At 33.8% G+C, this 23,794-nt stretch overlaps 1 protein-coding gene across 4 annotated transcripts; it reads left to right on the plus strand.

Moving 5' to 3' along the window:
* The first annotated feature begins 2,274 nt into the window (after positions 1 to 2,274).
* On the plus strand, positions 2,275 to 23,279 carry LOC146535150 (ATP-dependent DNA helicase Q1-like). 4 transcript variants are annotated; one of them, XM_085191143.1, is made up of 22 exons: positions 2,276 to 2,494; positions 3,505 to 3,578; positions 3,834 to 3,933; positions 4,554 to 4,624; positions 5,389 to 5,429; positions 5,586 to 5,768; positions 5,978 to 6,731; positions 7,086 to 7,241; positions 7,674 to 7,786; positions 8,104 to 8,282; positions 10,077 to 10,242; positions 10,887 to 11,008; positions 11,659 to 11,818; positions 12,120 to 12,312; positions 13,086 to 13,285; positions 13,596 to 13,744; positions 14,060 to 14,194; positions 15,600 to 15,761; positions 16,620 to 16,810; positions 17,729 to 17,909; positions 18,425 to 18,492; positions 22,223 to 23,279. In XM_085191143.1, exons 3-22 carry the CDS (start codon positions 3,884 to 3,886, stop codon positions 22,276 to 22,278), a joined length of 3,330 nt encoding a protein of 1,109 aa, XP_085047269.1. In that variant the 5' UTR covers positions 2,276 to 2,494; positions 3,505 to 3,578; positions 3,834 to 3,883; the 3' UTR covers positions 22,279 to 23,279. The 4 variants fall into 4 exon arrangements, with proteins under 4 accessions (XP_085047271.1, XP_085047269.1, XP_085047268.1 ...); XM_085191142.1 differs by lacking the exon at positions 3,505 to 3,578; XM_085191144.1 differs by lacking the exon at positions 3,505 to 3,578 and having other exon boundaries at positions 18,428 to 18,492.
* The last annotated feature ends 515 nt before the right edge of the window (positions 23,280 to 23,794 follow it).

The raw sequence follows: 23,794 nt of genomic DNA on the forward strand, positions 1-23,794 counted from the left end.
TCATGTTTTTTTATAAAATATCTATAATTTTTCACTTTTTAATTTTTCCTTAACTTGTATTTTAAGTTCTCACGTCTTGCAAAATTTTATAAATGTTAGGTGCCTATAGGTTTTGATAACAAGGCAAATTTCAAAATGTAGGAAAAACATATTGCAAATGTGTATGCTCGAGTATCTTGTGTTTAGAAGACCTGAATATTTCATATTAAATTCAGCTTGATTGCGTGGAGGAATCCAAACCTAAAATCAAATCAATTATAAATAAATGGCCTTAATAGACGGAAAGACGTAACAGTTCCGTTTTTATCTTTTCCCTTACAGAATCCTAAAAATATGTAATAATATCAATATTGAGAAATTAATCATGCTTATGAATGGTCGGGAAGTGGCGAATGGACGGTAACAAGGTACCATAAAAATAACAATAGAAAAAAACTCTTAAAAATGGCACATTCTAAACGCAATTCATACATGTAAAAGCAACACACTGAGATTTTAGATAAAATATTTTACCAATATCATTTTTTTCCAAATTTATCGCGTTGATGTCGTTTATAGGGAAATTTTTTTTGAGTTACATATTATAGTATACCGCTATGTAAGTTTCATTCCCTATAATGCAGTTGGCCTGGTACGCGCACGCTGAATACGTGAAATAATATTGTTTATTTTAAATATATATATAAGTATATTGTATATAAACTTCATAATATAGGTAAAGATGAAATGATAGCACATTTCATATATGAAAACCTTATTTTACCTTGTTACATTAGTACCGCAATACGTGTTTCATTAAATTATTGTTACGTAATAAAACAAACAATAAATCAGTATCTCTTCATTCCCATATTTAGCAGCAAGGTTAGACGATACCTTCATAGCATAGGCAGCCATGGATGACTCATTATATTAGACAATTACATTGCATCTTCTATTCTGTTTCCTTGTATTATACACAAAGACACGTCGCATCTTTATTAAGCTATGACATAAGGTTTAAGATGAATCCAAAAAATGTCGTTACTGTTAGATAAAGTAGGTAGGCAGTTGCATTGAAAGCACGCCCTAGTAGTGCCTTAAGGTTAAAATGGCAGTGTTCTTAGAAAACATCAATTATGATTTGTCTCTTTATTTTAATCTATTATCGTGTGACCCGCTTTAAGGCTTACAATAGGTCTGTCTCAAGGACCTCTTCACATATGTGATTGTAAATGATATAATGCCGTATTTCTTGTTGCTTAAGAATAACAACGGGAACGTAGGGTAATTGGGGAGTATTTTGTTATAAAGATTTTTATGGATTCATTTTCTACTCATGAGATTGTTTCTAACTAAATTATTTGTATTCTACAGGGAGGTATGACCAGTGACGTAGTGAGGGGGGCAAGGGGGGGTCAAATAGTCCGCAAAATTATTTAAACATACATATGAAATTATATTATGTTCGCCTGGTGGGTTCCTGTTCGCTGTAAAAGTATTTTGCCCCAGGCGAGAGTTAAGCTCGCTACGCCACTGGGTAAAACTTTATCAGTGGTCCCCAGTAGTGGTCTCTACTCTCTAGTATATGTGTATTATCTATGGTGGTCCCACAGGTATAGTATGTCAGAAAGTACTCTGTGGTACAACGTCTGTTACGCTATGCTTGCAGAATCTCGGCAAGTAGGTATCACAGGCTCCAATCGTTCACAAGCTTGCGAGCGCGTCAGTTTGTTCTTGACGAGCATTCATGGCAGACATGGCAAAGAATCCATCAAGGTTTTTTCTAGTCTATAGTAAAAAAAGCATTTTTAAACCTGAAATGACTCTGTTTTTATTCTGAATTAACAAAATAATACACTAAAGATAATATTTCAAATACTTAAACCCATTTATCATCTGTATAAATATTAGTTTTTTATTACATGCTTATTTTAAAATAATTTATGTTAAAAAGGTGCTAGTGCAATTCTGTTCTATTTATTTACTAGTAATTTAATTTTGCACTTGGCGAGTAAAAGTTTAAGGTATAGTTGTGAAACCAAGTTACTTAAGTCGAAATCCGAGTTTTAATAGACAACTAAAATTTCATTTAATTAAATGGCGCAAAATATTCACTAAGTAAAAATACACCAAAAATTAGACAAATACAAGGATACAAACAGTTATAAACTGTCCAATAGTGTTTTACATTTTACCTCACGCTACGCTAACGCGCGTAAAGACCAAATTATGTTTCTGTGTAAGTTTTACTTTTCTATGGCTATCACGTACGTCATGTACGTAATGTCAGTGTCATTTATCAACTAAAATTGCGGCAAAACGTTATATTCTCATAATATTTCTTATCTTTATGTAAACAAGAATTTGATTAGAAGGAGAGTTTCTAATCCAGTACTACAAAATGTATTTTTCCAATTGACTTATAAAACTTTAACATAATAAATGTCTTCTATAAGGTGTTGTGTATAAAAATAAAACAATTTAGAAATTACATTGATAATAGAATTACGAGGTAATGTTATTCATTTTAATCTAAATAAAAAAACTGAGTTAATTGATTTATGTAATTATTTATAATTTCTTTTATGCTATGTTACATGTTTTTGTTTCGGAAAAGTCAGACCTTATTCTAATAAGTTATTTTTTTTTGTAATTTTACACATTATTAATATATATCTTACTAATATTATAAATGTGAAAACTTGTGAGGATGGTTCCACTTTTTCGCAAAAAATACTGAACGAACTTAGATGAAACTTTAAAATAATATAGCTTACACATTGGAATAACATATTGGCTAAATATTAAGTAAAGATTTTGTATAATTTGCCTATACTTTAACTGGCTACACATATTCTGATATAGTCTGGCAAATATGTTATTTATAATGGTAGGTTATACTGATAGGTATAAGTTTAAGCGGGTGATGCCGCGCGTGGGTTGCTAATTGTAGATAAAATACAGCCGTGCCAAACTTTGCCAAATTAATAAAACATTCTTTAATCATTTACAATTACTGTGTTCAGATGATTCATAATATTTTATTAAGAACACTTTTTTGAAAATCAACCAATACAGAATATTAAACAGAAATTGTGAGAACTTTTTATAACTTTCTTATATTTGTAAAATAGCATTTTTTATACCAATATAAAAATGTATAGTGTATAGAACATTTCTTAATTTTCCAAAATTTCAATATAAAGTTATATCAATATGAAGTATTTTGTTGAATTATACTGTTACAAAGAAACAATTTTATTGAATTGACCAATACTTTAGTTTTCAATGTATGGATATAATTTTTGCAATGATAATTTTATTAGATCAGAAAAGTAATACACATTAGATCATAAAAACATGAATGTGTGAAACTGCGAGCAGGTCGCAAGTATTTAGTATTTTCCTTTCCTCACTCTGTTACTTAATGAAGCAATGTATGGAGTTATGGCAATGCCTTAAAAAATGGTGGAAGGCAGGGGATAGAGTGTCTTAATGATATCCTGATTGTTATTATTACAGGTTCTGTCTATCTACTCTGATAGCTGCAGGATCCAGCATGAGGCTATAAAAATAATTTTCTTTCCCTCATTGTGGTAAATTGAATCAAACAATGACTTTTTTAAAGTTTTAATGCTGTATCCTGCATATGATAGGGTAGGCAGAAGGAACTTGTATTAATATATTTCATTCCTCTCTATTTGCTGAATTTTAGTCAAGACGGGGTTTCTTGTTCTTGGGAATCGAACCAAGATTGTTGCATTTAAAATCACATGCTTTGCCACTGCACCATAAAAGCTTCAATTATTTTCTTATCATTAGGTAACATTATTATTATCATGTATTTTCAGCTATCAAGATTATAATAATATACTTTTAATGATAACAAATAACACACAAAATGCATAATGATAACATTTGCACAAATGGGAATACAAGTTCCTCAAATAGGTAAGAGATCATTTTTATTAAGATTGTTTGTGTGTCACTAATTTTTTTATCTTTTATGTGATATATGGTAATGTAAAAAGAAATCAGAATATCTTGAATAACAAGAAATCTTATTCAATACCCACTGAGAGGAATGAATAAGGACAAAATGAACATATTATTTCTTAGCTAAGGAAAGATGAAGCAAGTTAGTCTTCAATTTAGGTGAAAATAGAGTAAAAAGAACAGACTGCCTTGACACTAGGTTCTTATTGCCTACACTCTTATATGCATGATAGAAACTGAAATATGTTGTTATTGTAATAATAAAAAAAATGGGTTCTGAGGAGGAAACTTAAGCTGTTTAAATTCCTCAAAGTAAACTAAACTTTAGTAAGAGTTTTTTAAGGTGAAGTTTTGAAAAGTTTACCTTTTTTTGCTTTTATTTTAAAAACAATGTTAGTTGTAGATGATAAAATAGATAGAAGATACTACCAACTTAAGGCAAAAGATTATACATATGTATAACAACAAAAATATTTGTATTTTAATAGCAAAGATAAGTTTTAATAGCAGTAATGTTCAGTTATCCTTTTATTGATTACTTATTTTTTTCAATGATTAATAATACTTTTTTCCAGTTCAAATACTGATGCACCCAAAAAGAAAATATTTGTTTTTAAAACCAGGTCGTCAACCAGTCATTCTAGTGGTAAGAATTTATTATATAATTGAATTATATTTTTTCTTTCCCAGTTTAACGGACACACAGGCTTAGTTGAAAATAGCGATAAATTGGACATTTAGCTTTTGTTTTATTTCAATCTGTTTATAAATAAAAAAAGTTATATCACTTTCTAGCAGACGAAGTCACAACTGGGTTGCTAGTCCAAAAATGTTTTATATCTGTAACCAAAACCGATATAATATTCTTCTTATATTCTTGTCCTGCAGAGTGTTCGAAACGTTGCTTTCCAAAAATGTCAAAGACAAAATATATGATTAATCTGGTTAAAGAGTTTAATTTAAAGAAACCATAATAATATCTTCCTCTTTATATAATACAACAGATGGTCATCAAGGCGCAGTGCAACGAAGCTTGTAGATCTGATTGATGATTTTATTTTGGGGAATGAATTGTTTTCGTTTCCTCGCTCTGGTGACTAGACAAAGCGATGCGCTCAGTTCCTCATCGAAAATTGGGCGGGAAGCGGAAAATGGAATGTTTTAACCCTCTCTCTACCCTGCTAGGTAGAGCGTGATTTTTTAACTTCACACTGTATCCTGCACATAGCTGAGCAGGCATATCGAGCCTGGGAGCCTAGTGATAAGACACTCCTTTTCCCGTTTCCCGTCCAATTTTAAAAGCTTTTTTGACATTAAGACACAGACTTCTATAGAGTTCACATCCACTTCTTGAGTTTTATATGATATAATAAAATATTTATAAAATAAATACATATATCATTATTCCAGTGTCGCCCCCAGTACATGGATCTTGTAACACAACTAATAAAGTAAGTTTACATTGATATTATAAATGATATTTCACTTTGTCAGAATAAAAGTAAGAAACATTTTTGAATTTGTTTTTCTTTATAAAACCATACATAGTGTTCTGAAAACGAGTAGTGATCATATATTCAAGTAATTTATTAATTTAATTATTTTAGATGACAAACGATAATTCAATAGAAAACGCAACATCCTCAAGACAAGAAGTGATCACAGAAACTAAAAATTCCTTTCCTAAAGAAAATTTAAGTCCTTTAATTTGTAACAAAGAAAAGATTAATTTTAAGCTTTTAATGAGCGAAATATCTATAATTTTTAATAGTCGTTTGATAAAAGGAGATGTAAGTGTATTTCGTTTTACTTATTTTATTAATTCGCACTCGCTTCGCAGCGCTCTTACCGCTAAGCCATTTTTATCAAGCTACGTTGGAATTCTGAAGCGCTTGGCAAGGGAGATGGCTATTTACTAAAAAATTTTAAACAAAAATCTAAGATAGTTTTATCATACTTTAATATACAGTTATAACCAAAATTTTAAAAATATTTTCAGGAAAGCACTATGTCAAAAGATGAAATTAACGAATGCCAAATAATGTATATTAACTTATTAGAGAAAATGACTAACATACTATTTAAATTACCAAAAAATGTAGCTCAAAATCTTTCAGGATATGATGATACATTTAATAGCAAAAATGAATATCTTCTAAAAAGATTAAAAACAAAAATAAATCTTGAACAAAAATTGAAGGAAACAAACAGCTCACTATCGATTTACTGTGAACCTTGCACTAAGAGATCTTCCTTAGATTCAAATTCCCCTACCGATAATAAAGATAGTATGAGTGACAGTACAAATAGTCCAAAACGTAATTTTGTTTTTAAAACACGAAAAAGCATAAATAACAATGATTCTTTTGAACAGCCATCCACATCTAGTATTTTAGACAGAGTTAAAATCGCATCAAACAGGTTACAGCCGATACAGTCAGAGGTTCCCAAAGCTCCTATACCAGCCAGTTCAGTTCCCTTTCAACCCCCTGTTAGTTCTTTTTCACCCCCTAAAAATAATGAATTAGATATTGAAAGTGAGGAAAGTGCAATAGTATTGTCGGATGGAGATTTAGAAGATAAGGGAGATTTAGAAGATATGGGAGATTTGGGAGACTGGCCAGAATACAGGCCGGAAGATTACGAAGATGATTATATTCTCCATAAGATAGAAGAACTGGAGAAGAGTACGGAAGATGTCAGTGCCATGATGGATACAAGTGAAATTGAAAATGTTAACGATGAGATTAAAGGTATATTTATTTATTATATTGTCTTGATAAGTTTGTTTATTGATTTGTATTGATTTTGTATTGATACTCACTTTTACCTCTAAATTATTAAATTTTAGTATTAAAACATTATGTTCCATATGTAACGTTTTAATTTTAGAGTGCGTGGTAAGTGGCGGAAATGTTTTTGGAATGCCGCGTTTTGGTTACCAAAGAAATCAAAATATTTTAAATACAATTATTCCCATTAGTGGTAATCGAACCTACAATCATCCAGCTTACAGTCAGCCGGGCACAGCCGCTACGCCACGATGGCCTGAATCTATAAAAAACATTGAAACAGACATACAAAAATAAAATGCATAATATTTTTAGACAAATTCAGCAGAGAAGACTACCCACACTCTGTCGTCCTCCGAGAGACACTTCGAGAGACGTTCGGTTTACGCGAGTTCAGGCCTAACCAACTACGAGTGATCAACGCCACGCTGTTAGGACACGATTGCTTTGTTATTATGCCTACTGGAGGAGGTAAGAAACCTCTGTTTGTTTTTAAATCTTTATTTCTTTTTTATCATGTATGTTCAAAACTTAAGCCAAGCTAACTAAGCTTGGCTTAAGTTTTGAGATCTTAATGCCATATTGAGTTATGTGAAATGTCTTAAGACCAGATTCACCAGTGAGAAATTATATTTCACAATGCATATTAAAGTCGCATTTAATCTAAGAGTATACTGTATTTATTGATCAATTTCAGTGTGCACAGATTCAATTAAAATTTACATCAGCTCACATAACATGTTTAAGTTTTGTTTCACCTTTGTTAGGCAAGAGAGAAATTAGTGTTAAGATTTTCCACTTTCCGTTTAATCTTTGAGACATTGTGTATTGTTACCGGACAAAGGAAATAAAAATAATTTATTCAGGGAATCTACTTCTTTCTTAACTTTAAATATATTTTAGGTAAATCACTGTGCTACCAGCTCCCAGCAGTGTTGACCCCAGGCGTCACTATTGTAGTGTCTCCACTCATTTCTCTTATACTGGATCAAGTTAACAAACTTAAATCTTTAGATGTAAGTGATATACTAAAATTTATATAAGGAATATAAAATATATAATTGTATTATTTTTCTTTTTTTTTGCCAAATATATTTAAAGAGGATTTAATAATAAGATATTTTTTGTTATTTTGTAATAATAATTACACATTTTAAATGAAACTATTAAAGTGGATTAATCCCGTATTATATATTTACATTTTTTGAATGATGTTTCAAACACTTTACAGTAGTCTAACTTAAAGCCATAACCTGCGCGCTTACAGCCAATGCCCCACGGGTTCTTTTATTTTTTAACTAAAATATTTTAACATATTCCATGTAAATTCCAGATATCAGCAGCTCACATGTCAGGCGATGTATCGAACGCCGTGATCGACGATGTTTATCTACGATTATCCTTGGCCGAACCGGGAATCAAACTGCTATACGTCACTCCAGAAAAACTAAGCAGCTCTACTAGGCTTAGGGACACATTGAGCACACTTCATAAACGAAATAAGCTTGCTAGGTATTTTTTTTTTATTAATTTGAATTTGAATATAAAAATAAAATTGTCGTATTTAAAAGAACAATGTATCGACCAGTAAAAATCTTATAAAAATCGGTTCAGCTGTTCCAGAGATTTGCACGAACAAACAGAAAGACAGACAAAAAAATATTTCATGTACGTTTGTGTTTTAGTACCGTGTAAATAATTATACGCACTTAAAAAAACACAGTTACATTGAAATCATAAAGAGACAATTGGATTTTATTTATAAGTATAGAAGTATATTTTAAAACTTTCACGTAGTGTTGTTTTTTTCCCTTAAAAATACGAGTTATACTTCAACAACAAAAACAATAAAATATAATTACAAATATTTATTCATACACTAACTATTAGTTCAAATATGTATATTTAATATCTTCCATATATGGTAATAGTGGTATTGTATCCAAGATTTTTTAGATTTCTGATCTGAATCCTCACATATTTATATCCGACACCTCCTTCCAAAATCCTCGGGTAGCCGCCGGAACCGTCTTTTTTATTGTCCTTTATGAAAATAGCTGTAATGGTAGCGTTTTCATCTCTTTTTAGTTTTGGATACCTGATGTACCTTTTTGTCTGGAACGCATAAACTCCTTCCCAATATTCAGTTTCTTGAAATAACATAACATCATTTGGACCCACTTCGCCCACTATTAAATCGCGGGCGCTGAGTGAAATACCGATCAGGCAAAAGATAGATAATACAATTATAACACGCATTTTCTTGGTTTTCTTATTTCACACTAAACACTAACGAAAATTAATCGTTTTGCATATATGCAGACGGTTTATAAAGATAGCTAAATTATGTCAACGGCTTACTTGTTCAAATTTTATGTTAAAAATTTAAGATAAATATGGTAATTATTTTTTATAACATTATTTAACATAATTTGAACGTAACACAGACGGCATCGTGGTTCAAGTGATTGGTCTGACTTTATTTACCATACTTGTATATTCAATTACCAGGAGAAACCAGTTTTTATTTAAAGCGCAATGTTGAGTTTACTATCTAATTACATATAACACGCAGTCTATTATGTGTATATTATCACTTTTCCTTTACTCGAAATTAAAATTTAAAATTAAAAAGATATGAATAAATGAATTATTAATTTATTCACATATCTTTTGTTGGTATAAAAATTTTAAACTAATTTGAAGTTGTTTTTTGGTCGACACCACGCTTATATTAATTAGAAATGTATACATCTACATTCATATATCACAAGAATCCGGCAATTTTGTGCTTACACAAATAAATTGCTACTATGGTGTTAGATCGAACGCGTTCTAACGTAGTTACTACTTTTAAATAACTATAAATTAAATTGTCTGAAAAACAAATTTGTGTGATATCATATTATTAACAACTAACGTCCCCACAGGTTTACACATGCTTCTTTTTCGTTTATATTTTGTAACTGTATTTGGGGAAAATTGGATGCTTCTTTTAGTATGTTTATCTATGCTGTTATACACTTAATTAATCGTATATAAATTTTGTTCGCAAAAATATCCTATATCTAGGTACTGGCGTACGGCGTTAATCATTATCTTGCAGGTATTTCGAGATAAAAAGTTTATGTTGGCATCGTCCTGACGCAGTTGTAGAGCTTTTTAACAGTAATACAAAACTAATTTCGCCACTAAACACGCAATGTCGAAAATAAAATTGTGTGTCAGAAATGGAAATGGATATTTTAACACAAGTCTACCTACCCTGCTATATGTATAATGTAATAGTATAATGTACTTTAACAGGTTCGTGATAGACGAGGCGCACTGCGTGTCGCAGTGGGGACACGACTTCCGGCCGGACTACAAGCGGCTGAGCGAGCTGCGCGGCCGCTACCCGCGCGTCGCGCTCATGGCCCTCACCGCCACCGCCACGCAGCGCGTGCGGAGGGACATCGTGGCGCAGCTCGGGGTGACTACACATGCATACACACGTACACACACACACTTATATACGCATACACACGCCAGCAAACACAGGCACGTACACAAACGCACGCACACGTGTATCGCACTGAAGTTAGCTATAGATTAGTAGAAGTTAGCTATAGTTACGCACATTTGAATTTAGGCTTAATCTAGCTTTTGATTATTTTCTTCCCTAATTTACAATGCTCAAAAGTTAAAATAGCCTAACTTCAAAGCAGTCACCAAAGTTAGACCGAAAACAAGTTATTTAACAGTAGGCAATTTGCGTTGGGTTCGATTGGCAATAATATTTTTATTTATTCATCTTTGCTTCCGCAACGAGGCAAAACGTGGCGTTGAGTTTTGCCATGCAACTCTCAATCGCTTGAGAATTTGGAAAGCCCCGCTTTAACAGACCAGAAGTATCTTAATTGGAGGGGAGTGTCTACACACTATGTTCCCAGGTTGTCGCTACTGGAATGGCGGAATACACCGTGAAGCAAAAAGAAAAATAAATAACAGTAACAACAGTAGTTATTATATTTATTTTATTATTTATTTTATTTTATTAATACCATTTTACAATATATAAAAAAGTTAAACTATGTCCTGCAAAACTCTTTGTGAGTATATATTATATATTGCCAGATGACCAACTGCGAGTGGTTCCTCTCCAGCTTCAACCGTCCCAACCTGTCATACCAGATGTTGGAGAAGACAAATACTATCAACAAAGATATTATTAACGTTATACGTACTAAGTTCGCTAAGTAAGTTTCTCTAACATATGTAATGTTTATATAAAAATCCCGTAACAAAATTTTAAAATTTTTGTCTGTGCTTGTTCGAGACAACATTTGTTCAATTATTTACATTTGTTCAATTATTATTATACGATATTTATTGACGATTTTGAACATATTTTTAAAAATATGCCAGTTTTGTCCGAAAAGTAGGTTTTGACGCCTGTATGGAATCACTCCGAAAATCTTAATATATTTTTTAAAATGAATGATCTCTAATCAAAAATTCCTATAATAAAGAATATTTTCAGCTGCATACATATAGACAGATGGTAGTTTTACTCATATGAGCTTAAAAATAAATCAAATTACATGAAATTTGTTTTTTGAGGCCAGCCATGGCGCAGGGGCACAAAGTGTGACTCTGCCTGCCCTTGCTGTGTGCTGGAATTAGCGTAAAAGTAAAAATATATATATTTTTATACTGATGCCATTTTTATGTAATTTTGATTACCTTTATGTATATGGTACAAGCACAGGTTGGTTCAGTTTTACAATGGTAGATGTAAATGTTGTGTTGTCTCAAATATTTGGCGGTGCCTAAGAAACGATATGTCTGTCTGCCCTACCTACTTTGTGTATTATACAAAAAACTATATTTTTTCCGTCACTATCAGGCAATCGGGCATAGTGTACTGTTTTTCGCGCAACGACTGCGACACGATGTCAGAGGAGCTGCGGCGCGCGGGCGTGCAAGCCGGCTCCTACCACGCGGGGCTCGCCGATGCCAAACGCAAAAAGGTGCAGCTCGACTGGCTCGCCGACAAGTATACAGTTGTGAGTCACTCGCTCGCTCTATTTATTTTCTAACCTACTACATATTATTTATAAATTATTTTTTTATAATTTTTAGCTTTACGTTATATATACTGCCTACCCTCTACTCTCTGTATGTGGGATACATCAGGTTTGACAGAGGGAATCTAGTGTACAGACACTTCGTTCCTCAAGCACTGCCAATTTTTCCGAGATGTTTTGTATTGAGCAGAGGAACTGAACGCCACGCTTTTTCTTTTTACTTGAAGTAATTATTGAGTACTTTCTTTACTAGTAACATTTTTTTTTCTTTTCGTCCAAGATTTGTGCAACAATAGCATTCGGCATGGGCATAGACAAACCAGATGTGCGTTTTGTGATCCATCACAGCTTACCCAAGTCTGTTGAAGGATATTACCAAGAGACGGGAAGAGCGGGACGAGACGGCGCCCGAGCCCACTGCCTCTTGTACTATAGATATGCCGATATAAAAAAACTCCAGAACATGATGGATAGTAAGTGTCGATAGTCATTTTTTATATATTTTCTTTATATTATTACATGCAATATTAATAAAACGGCCACACGTTTTGCCGCGATGAAAGAAATTCTACAAAGAGATGAATTAATGATAACGCGTCTACATCAATAGGTAACAGCGGAAAGCTGAATCTTAATATAGCTAATTGCGAAATCAATATAAAAAAATTGAGTGTCACAAAATTTGAAATGTGGTATTGTAGCAGAAGCAGGTCAAATTACTGCCGAAATAATGAAATATAGTGGGCCAAGCATCTTGGTCATATTGAGCATCTGGAAAAACAATTCTTCACCATAAACCATAAGTTTTCTGTGATGAAATTTTTGATTTTGATGATATGCCGAATCAGTTTAGCTGACAGAATCAGTAATGGAGATTTTTAAATGATTTGGGCATGTCGAGGAAATGTGTAAGAAAGAATTGCAAAAAAAACATCGGAAGAATTGGAAAAAAGGCATGTAAGAAGCATAAAAAATGTATGAAGACATTGATAACAGTGGACTATGCAGGAGAGTTATGCAGAGACCGTAGTATTTGGCGCTCGAATCCATATTAGCCATTTTCACTTGAGATAATGAATTCTTTTCATTTCCTTGTTCTGGTAAAAAGAAAAACCGCGGTTTTGAGTCCATCACTCAACATGCAATGGATTCTCAGAAATTTGGTGGTATGTGAGGATGTAGTATTTGAGCACTAGGTTTGCTCTGACTCACTTGTAAGCGAAATACAGCTAAGTTTACCTTGCAGAGGAACCGTCGACCCGGCGCGGTACAGCAGCGCGCCAAGTGCACGAGGACAACTTGGCACACATGTACGCACTGTGCGACAGCCGCGTGGAGTGTCGCCGCGTGGCCGTACTCGACTACCTCGGCGAGAGCTTCCAGCGCACGCGCTGCGGCGAACAGGGCGCGCCGTGCGACAACTGCACCACTTCCATTGAGTACGAGGTGAGTGACTTCACGAGCGCCAAGTGCACGAGAACAACTTGGCGCACATGTACTCTCTCTCCCTATCCAGAATATGGAGGTTAAAGGTCCATTTAAAAATGTTTAATGAATTTTATTATAAAATCTGTAATAACACAAAAAACCTCATATTTTTACTATTATAGTTTATGCAAACATGTTTTATAATGTATAAATGATGTAAGATCGCGTGTGCAAGCTATCGTTATGTACCTATACAGTTGTTCTGTTTCTTCTATTTATATATTCTATAAAAAAAATCATTTTATCTATCTATTTATCAAACCTCTAGACAGTGGACGTAACTGAACACAGCATATGCATAGCGCAAGTGTTGCACAGGACGAGCGCGCGGTTCACGCTGGTGCACGTAGCGGCGGCGCTGCGCGGCTCGAGGCAGGAGCGTGTTAGAGCTCTCAACGATACGGCTTTATTTAAACGGTAAATATAACCAGAATATCTTTTAACTTTCTGAACTTTTGCACGTTACTTAAATAATCTGCACACCTATCTACAGCTAACTTCAGAGCGGAAGGGCTTGACGGTTGTGATTTTAATTCTCGAGCTGAGGAATGAATTATTTTTATTTTCTCGTTCTAGTAAGAGGACGAAGCGTAACGTTGAGAAAAGCCACTAAATACGCTGAAAATTAAGAAATAGAGTGTCTTAACACTAGGTTTCCTCTGCTTGCCGTGCTATATGAAGGATACAGCTTGAAAATTAAAAAAATATATATATTATCATATTACGTTCCAGCTTAGAAAATTGGAGCAGCAGCGATGTGACCAGACTACTGCGACTTCTGGTAACAGAGAAATATTTAAAAGAATTTCACACAAAAGTGAAGGACTTTTTTAATACTTACGTCACATCTGGACCGAATTATAATGAGTAAGTTCTATAGTATTATCTAATTTTATTATTTAATTATATATTATAATATTATCTAATTATATATTCATAGGAATTAAATTAAAATGTCTGTCTGTGATTATAAACAATTGTGTTTTTTCAAGTGACTTACTTGACTTATATTCCTATGTCCCCGAGTTGGGGCAGAGGGCATCCACAGAGTTTCGCCATTTTGCACGATCTTCAGCTTCTCGTTTGATTTCGCTCCAAGTCTTGCCAATCTTTTTCGCCTCGTCTAAAACTGAACGTCTCCAGGTTTGCTTGGGACGGCCCCGTTTGCGCTTTCCTTGAGGGTTCCAATCCATTGCCTGCTTCGAAATATGGCCGGGACCTCGGCGCAGCGTGTGCCCAATCCAGTTCCACTTGCGACGTTTGATTTGCTGGTCGATTGGTGATTCTCGGCAAAGTTCACGAAGGTTGACATTCGAAATTAGTTCGGGCCAGTGGATACCAAGAATTTGGCGAAGACATCGATTTACGCAAACTTGAAGCTGGTGCGACACAGCTTTGGTTACCTTCCACGTTTCGCAACCATAAAGCAGCACTGACTTTATATTAGAGCCAAAAATCCTGAGTTTAACTCTACGGGTTAATTTACGTGACTGCCAAATGGGCTTTTTCGAAATCGACAAAGGTTAGGTATAGCTCTCTCTGCCATTCTGATGCCTGTTCGAGTATGATGCGGAGGGTGTTGATTTGATCTATGCACGAACGGTTGGGGCGGAAGCCCGCCTGTTCGTTGCGAAGGAGTGGTTCAACGGCTCTTGATAGTCTATCCAAAATGATCTTGCAGAAAACCTTAGACGGAACTGAAAGTAGAGTAATTCCTCTCCAGTTGCTGCATTGGCTTAGGTCACCTTTTTTTTTAAAAAAAAAAAAAAAAGGTTTTTTCAAGTGCATTTAGTAAAAAAAAACAAATTATTCAAATTTTTTGGCTGTTTCTCTGTCTTGCTATTTGCTCTAATGACTCTTCGAAACAGCTTAACCGATTTTTATGGGATCTCATTGCAATCGAGATTGAAACGGCTAATTTCTAATATACTGCGCGAGTATCTACCGATAGATATGAAATAACCAAACATTTCATAATCGCACAATCATTCTATCTTGTATATTGCAAGTTAGGCAAAGAGGAGCAAGAGACAAGGGACTCCGGCAGAGCGTGGAACTGAATCCCACGTTCCGCCGACTTCTACAGAGATTGCGTGGTGAGTGGCGCAATTGAGGCCCACGCTAAAATTAATATCAAATGAAAGGAATTGATTTGTAAACTATCACACCATAAAAACATATATAAAGCTTGTTTTTAATAACATTTCGTTAAATATTATCTTATTTAAATTATATTATTACATATTTATAATAATCAAACAATGAATTCTAGATTAATATCTGGAAAAAAGCCCGTAATGTTCCATATGACGAAGAAGAAGCGTAAAGACAACACTCCAACCGCAAGTGAAGGCACAACCAACATGTCGGACTTGCAACAGCAGATTAAATCTATTGAAAACCGTTGCTATGCTGATTTAATTGAGGCTTGCAGGTATATTTACTATTTTTACTTCTATACTTTCCCGTACTACGTATTTCCCGTACTTAGAATATGTCAACTAATCCTACTGATATTATAAATGTGAAAGTTTGTCAGGATGGATATTTGTTCTATTTTGACGCAAAAACTAATCGACGGATTTAGATGAAAATTTACGTGAATAATGATTATACATCCGAATAATATATAGACTACAATTTATGTAAAGATTTTAAAGAATAATTATACAGAGTGTTTTTGTCGTCACCACTTTTAATGAAACCATAGTTTAAAGAAAGCACTGTTTTAACTACTCTATAAAAGCCTAATACAATAACAAAAGAGATTTTGCCTTAATGAAAGTGTTTTTTCGAACAAAATAATTAATAAAATTGTTGTTGTAAAAATTTGTTAAGAATGACGCACACAGACAGTACCAATCAAAGCGAAAACATCGCACACGCCTCATTCACGAAATCGGGTCGTAGATATTGGCGGTAAAGTTGAATTGCGTAAAATAGAACGAGAACCCTTTTTCGTTCAGGTATGTTTGTTGAGAATGAAATTTGAAGTCAGATCGGCAATGTAGTATACTGTGTATGTAGTAGTAGGTGATTACGTTATTGGTATCTCTATTCGTAACTACGTCACACGTAGTACAGTATAGAGAAGAATTGTAAAATGAAAAAAAAAACTCCTAAACTGTTGTCTAATCTGGATAAATTTTTTTAGGTATGAGTTTGAAAAATTTTACCCTTTATGTCGCTCCCGTAAAAGGAGCGCAGACGCTTCTAACCTGTATAACAATAAGCTTAAGTGGAAGGGTTCGCGTGTTCGGGACAATTGTGGCCAATAATTTCCACTTCGCAGGGAGATGGGAACTGCAGCGGGAGTGAACCCCACGTCATTGTTCCCCACGCAGGCGCTGCGCGCGATGGCGGCGGCGCTGCCCGACTGCGAAGCGCAGATGCTGGCGCTACCGCACGTCACGCGTGCCAACTACGACAAGTACGCGCACCGCCTGCTCGTGCTCACGCAGGCCTACGCGCACGAGAAGCTGGGTATGTAAGGTGGTTGAGTGAGGTGCACTTGCTGGCGCTGCACTGCCACACGTCACGCGCACTGCCTGCTCGCGCTCACACAGGCTTATGAGCACGAGAAGCTGGCTAAGTCCGCGCCTCAAAAGGAAAAGACGGAACCCTTGTAGGATCACTTTGTTATCCATGTGTTACTAATCTATTAATCTAGAGATGACGAGAAGTATCAAGCTGAAATTAATATCCAATATTATGTACGGTTCTTTAGAGCACAGGAAAAAAGGCTTCTAAATCAACTGATTGAGTTGATAAACATACAATTTTTTATACATAATTTTGCGGAAAATGGGGAACGGAGTGTCTTAACACTAAGTTTCCTACTCTGTTGTGTGTGGAATATAGCGTGAATGAGCGAGTATGTTAGTGACATAGGTTTAAAAATCGTCTTTTCCCAGTTGCACAGGAATTTCAAGAAACTCTCTTTTATTGCTTCCTTACACTTTGTCTAAATTCACTTATATGCCAATTTCAACTCGGACTGAGTAGTGTCTGTCAGTCATTCAATGCGGAAGAACTCTAGATTTTTATAATCGGTCCCTTTTTAATTTTAATTTTATTTTTTTGTGTATATGTTTTGTTTATTTTATTGTGTAAAATAATTAAACACATGGTTATGTAATTATATTATTGCATGTGGTTTTCACCTTAAAAGATAATGCATTTAGCTATAAGAATTTAAATTTAAGAAACTGTTACTGTATGATTAATTTAATGTAATTCCCAGTGGTGGATGTAAATAAATAAAAAAAAAAGATATGGGGGATATCAAAAATATGAATGATCATTATTCGATATATAACGAACAACTAACGACTACAACTAATCCTGTTAATTGATTTTGTTATACACTATACACTAATAATAATATAATGTGACCAACAGGTGTCTACATGTTACACGAAGATGAGATGGAAAAGCAAAGTGCCAACGAGACTCTTTTCGAAGAAGCAAGCACTAGTAGCTCCAGAGGAGGAGGAGCGAGGGCGGGACGTTCCTCCAAGTGGGCGAGGGGTGGATGGAGGGGGAGGGCCAAATCAGGAACCAGCGGGGGCGTGCGTAAAAGGTAAGTACAGTCTACCAGGTCTAAGCTAAGCTTTGTGTAAGTGTTTATATACAATGTTGGTGTGACTTGAAAATTAGTTAGACGTGAAAGTTCTGATAATATAGTGTCCGGTGTAAAAGAATTGATATATTTTTTATGATTGATTTTTTTATTGATCTTGATTAATAAATTTAATTTGAAAAAGTTTTTAGCATTCACACAGATGCAAAGCTTAGCTTAAACCTCGCAAAAAAGAGTAAACACATTATACATTGAATTCAGAACATCTTTAAAACAGGGAACACGATAAAGGCAGGGGGACCAGGGCGGTGAAGGGGAAGGGGTGTAAATATGTAGATTGTGTGTTACATAGAGAGCATCTTTGAAGCACCAACACGAGGAGGGGATTGATAAAAATTAAATATTACGTCTTATTATTTTATACTTATTCCTTACCTAATCCTGTATTTCAACTCAAGTTTCATCAATCACAAAAGAATATTAGTGCCTAATACGTTTCAATATTTTATTTCTAGCAGCAAACAAACGAGCGCGCCCAAGCGGAAGAAAATGGCGGCGAACACTCGCGCAAGTGTCGGCAGAGGTGAAGCCTTTTACTACTACTCTATATCTATATATATAAAATCGAAAGGTCACTCACTCATCACGAAATCTCAGAAACTACATGTGCTAGGAATCTGAAATTTAGCATAGGAGTTACTTATAGGACGTAGGTGCTCGCTAAGACGGGAATTTGTAATATTCGACTTCTAAGGGGTTGTTTTTGGGGTTGAAAGTTTGTATGAAACTTCTTTACTACAAATGCTAGAAGTCTCAAATTTTGCATGGCCGTCACTTATAAGACGTAAGTACACACGGAGACGGGAATTTTCAATACTCCACCCCTAAAGGGTTGTTTTTAGGGTTGGTAGTTTGCATGAAACTTCGTTACTATGAGCGTTAGGAGTCTTAAATTTTCTATGGACGTTACTTATAGGACGAAAGTACACACGGAGACGCGAATTTCCAATATTCCACCCCTAAAGGGTTGTTTTTAGGGTTGGTAGTTTGCATGAAACTTTGTTACTATAAGCGCTAGGAGTCTTAAATTTTCTATGGACGTCACTTATAGGACGCAAGTACACACGGAGACGGGAATTTCCAATATTCTACCCCTAAAGGGTTGTTTTAGGGTTGATAGTTTGTATGAAACTTCGTTACTATAAGCGCTAGGAGTCTTAAATTTTCTATGGACGTCACTTATAGGACGCAATTACACATGGAGACGGGAATTTCCAATATTCCACCCTTAAAGGGTTGTTTTTAGGGTTGATAGTTTGTATGAAACTTCGTAACTATAAGTGCTAGGAGTCTCAAATTTTGCATTAGCGTTACTTATAGGAAGTAGTTGTTAACTAAGACGAGATTTTGCTAAATTTGATACCTAAGCATATAGTTTTGGGGTTGATATTGTATATGCAATTTCGTAGTTACAAGTGCTGGTCAAAAATCTCAAATTTTACATACGAATTATTTTAGTGTCTACGTGCTACCCTAGATGGGATTTTGACATGGATTTTGAAACAAGTTTTTTTTTAGAAATTCGACCCCTAAGGGTGTGTTTTTCGGGATATAAGTTAAAACATCTGTTAACTATATAATGCATTTCATATTCTACACATAATTAAAGGATATAAAAGCGAAATCTGCACATGAAAAATATATAGGCCTTCGTGGCACAGGGGCACAAGGGTGTGGGTTCGATTTCCACTCGAGGGAATGCATTATTGTATATTAATATTTATATTTTTTCGCTCTAGCAGCAATTCAAAAGCCAGGCGTGAAGTTCGGCCACCCAACACGCAATGCTTCGAAAAATTTAGTGGAAAGTGGGGAAAGGAGTGTCTCAACGCTCGGTTCCCTTTGCCTATACTCTGTGCGGAGTACAGTGCGTGAAGCTGAAAAAAGAAAGATAAAGAGGCCAGTCGTGGTGCAGAAGCACGAAAGTGTTACAGTAAATGCGACTGGTTGTAGGTTTTATGTCTACTCGAGGAAATGAAATATTTATTTAAATTCATATTTTCATTTCTTCGCTCTGGTGTCGAGGCAAAGCGTGACGTTGAGTTCCATCACTTAATACGCAATGCCTCCAGAAATGGGCGGAAAATAGGGAACGGAGTATCTTAGCTTTAGATTCCTTCGGCCCACCCCACTGTGCGCTGGATACAGCGTGAAGTTGATTATAAAGATATAAAAACTTAAGAATTAGATCCATTAATATATCGATAATAGAGGCTTAAAACTACTTTTGTCTCCGATTGCGAATCATGCAAAAATGACTGGTATGATGGATGCTGGCAAAACCAAAATGTCAAGCCTTTTACAGAATATTGGATGCTCACCGATTCAAATGGTTCTAAGTTGTCTGCAAACATATGGTTCCAAATGATACTGGGGCGCATGCCTCGAGATGAGAACAGTACTTCATATGAGGCCGATCTTGGGCTCTTTACATTACCAATCGGTGTTTTGTCGTAAAGTAATGTCTCGCTCTGCCGGTGACTCCCAGTGTCTTTGATACCAACTTGCTCTTGGTTTCCGTATGATCGCGATACTGACTGATAGTTACTCGAAACGTTAAAGCCCAACATGTTGATACTGGGAGTATATGAGAATAACATTTTTTTTGTTTAAATTAATAATACTCTATAACAAAAATTTACATAAAAGTGATAAGAGCCCTATCATAAATGAATCCCTGTCAAGGCCAGTTATTTCGTCTTTAAGTCTGTTTATGCAATTGTAAATTATTTGAATAGTTCAAATTAATACTTATATTTCTTTTTAACATATGGTGAAAGTAAAAAAAAAAGAAAAAAAATAACCATATCTTTGCAATATTAACCATAATAAAAAAAATAACCATATCTTTGCGTACATTTTGCAGTATACGCTCTAAAAAAATCGGTAATATATATATTTACAAAAAAAATCTTATAACTGATCTTAAATAGTAGATAATGTAGGTTGCATTCTTTTAAACCATTCAAAATTCTTATAGCAATTACGCTAATACGGTACCAAAGTTATTGAAATGTGCATATTAGAAATCACTAAGTGCGCTGCAAACATGAAATATCAGAACATAAAGTAATTCAGTATATTGAATTAATAATTGTGTAGTTGAAGCGGGCGAAGCCGCTGGCGGTTGCTAGTAATTTATAAATTTATAAGGGTCGGCAGAGAGAACCTCCATTTTCGCTTTCACTTAAAGTTTGAAATATTGCTTGTTGATTGGCGGAACTCAACGCTGCGGTTTTTCTTACCAAGGCGAGGAAAAGAAAATAATTTTAAATCTTTTAGATTAGTTTTATTCAAATTGGTTACATTATCTTTACGTAGTTGCCTCCCACCGATGTGTCTGTGGATCTATAATTGTTTATAATTTCATTCAAAACTTTAGTACTTGTGAAATATTTTTTGTGCAGGCTCTAGACTAGACTAGACTATAGTTGGCTGTTAAAAAATGCAAACACTTCGGTAAATATCTAAAGAAATCAATTTAAAGGTAATAAATTCTTGTTATGAGAATAAAAATTATTTACTGTTTCATGATACAAGTACATTTTAACATGTTTTTATTGAGCTTTTCTTATGAAACTTTTAGGAATAATTTTACATAATTACCTGTACTTTTTAAAAATACTTCTGGAAAAATGATCACAGATTTTTTCGTTACGGCGCCTGAAAATTTTCGTTAAAATTTAGCTTTTTAAAAAACGATTTTTATATTGATGTTTTTTTTAAAACTAATAGACCGATAGTTTTAAATTATTGTACGATACGAAAAGCCTATTATTGTTTAATGCCAAATGTATACAGAGTGAGTACCACTTTTAATGAAACCACAGATTTAACTACTCTATAAAAGCCTAATACAATTATTATTATTGTTCCAAAAGTGAAAAATTTTTTTTGAAACAAAATAAACAAAATTATCGTTGTAAAATAAAACGCCATTTGTTAAGGACGACGCACGTACACATAAACTTATCAAAGGGACACCGCCGCACGCACCTCATTCTGATATCGAGTCGCATATTGGCGATAAAGTTCAAAGCTGTTTAACCTTTAGCAGTATTTTTGTAGTAGTAAGTGTAAGTTTATGTCATTGGTATCTATGCGTAACTGCGTCACACGAAATACAGGTATGGATAAACTTCGTGAAATGAAAAAAAAAGATCCTACTCCCACTGAAAATCGCTGAATGATTTTCAAATTTAAATTAGGACCCTGGTCAATTTCTATGATATTAACAGAATTGTTTGTTACAGGAATGGCGCTGGGCGCGAGGCCGATGTCTCTGTCTAACATTAATAAATTATTTTAATAAATATATATATATATATATATAATTTGCTACATTTTTAATATTATTGTTATAATGCAAATATAGTGACATATTTTATTTTGTATTTGTAGACAATTCTTCTACATGTATGTGAAGAAAATTGATTAAAAAGTGATCTAGTTTATTCAATAATTTTGTTGTATAATTTGTGATTTTTTTAGCAGCTTAGTAGTAATTTCTTTAATGCCAAATGTATAATTTTAATTATTTTTTATATCACTATACTATGGCACGTTATTAATTAGTAATATGACAAATATTATTTTGTTTTTATTATGCAAATTTTGATGGCTGAATTGAAGTAATAATCATCATTTTAATAATAATTCATAATCCCGGGTTTATGGGCATTCTATTGTTTAGACCGTCGAATACTGCATACATACTAAACAAATATTTTGGAACTTAGCATTTAAAGAGTGATAATAATTATAAAATTTATATATTAAGGCCTGATATTCTTAATTTTTTAACCTTCAAGTAGATTAAATTGCATACCTTTATTTTTATTATTAATACCAATTATTATTTTTTATGTTCTAAGTATTAAATACATATAGTTCATTTTATTATTAAAGAATACAATCCTTAGTTATAAAAACACTTTTTGATAAATTATTTATGTTAGTATTTTGACATTTTAAATATTTTTTTAATTAGAGAATATTATTATGTATATAAATCGAATAAAAGAATAAGCATTGCCACAATTTATAAATATACTTAAGTTAGGTTATTGATAAGTTCCGCCTGTATACTATTTTTTTTTATTGATTGACTCAGATAATTTCAACTAGCTTTTAACCACCAATTTCCTTTTTAAATAATAATTTATTAATTATTTCTCTGTTTGTATGTTTTAATTTGTAATTAGAAAATAACAATGATAATCTTTTTTCATTTCTAAAAAAAAGTTAAACAATGACAAATATTTTTAATATGTAAATTAATGTTACTCAAATAAATTTAGTTTTTTAAAATGTTGTTTTCTTATAGCCATTTCACGTATATTTTTAATTAAAAACTGCAGTATTATTATTAATTATACCTATTTTTTTAAATTCTTTCTACTCAAGATGACTTGGACACCTTATTTCACATTTTAAAACATTACTAGCTCGCTAAAAATCATATTCAACAAAATAAGGTGCTATATTAAACTACTTGAGGACAGTCGTGGCGCAGAGGCTTAAATTGTGACTGTAAATGCGACTGTTTGAAGTTAAATGGAGGCATTCTGTGAGTGGCGATACTTAACGCCGCGCTTTGCCTCGACGCCGGAGCGTAGAGATAAAAACATTAAATATTTTATTTCCTAGAGTGGCCATCTAACCCATAACCTGTCGTGTTTTCAGTCATACCCTGGTGAACTTGCGCCTGGTGGCCTTTATTTATTAATGTATGATTTAAACCCATAACCATCACCCTCCCTACCTCCCCCTAGCCCGGGTAGTGAGGGCACTACCAGGACAGTTAAGGATTCGGTCACCGAAGC

The sequence above is a fragment of the Heliconius melpomene genome, chromosome 10 (assembly GCF_056956725.1).
Source record: "Heliconius melpomene rosina isolate 202511_hmr_F chromosome 10, ASM5695672v1, whole genome shotgun sequence".
NCBI classification, from domain to species: domain Eukaryota; kingdom Metazoa; phylum Arthropoda; class Insecta; order Lepidoptera; family Nymphalidae; genus Heliconius; species Heliconius melpomene.

Bases quoted from the DNA above. Each gene is read 5' to 3' on its own strand.
- LOC146535150 (XM_085191143.1), top strand. From the start codon at position 3,884: ATGCATAATGATAACATTTGCACAAATGGGAATACAAGTTCCTCAAAT. The intron at 5,430-5,585 runs GTAAGTTTACAT...TAATTATTTTAG, and splicing joins CTTGTAACACAACTAATAAA to ATGACAAACGATAATTCAAT. The intron at 14,195-15,599 runs GTAAGTTCTATA...AATGAATTCTAG, and splicing joins TCTGGACCGAATTATAATGA to ATTAATATCTGGAAAAAAGC.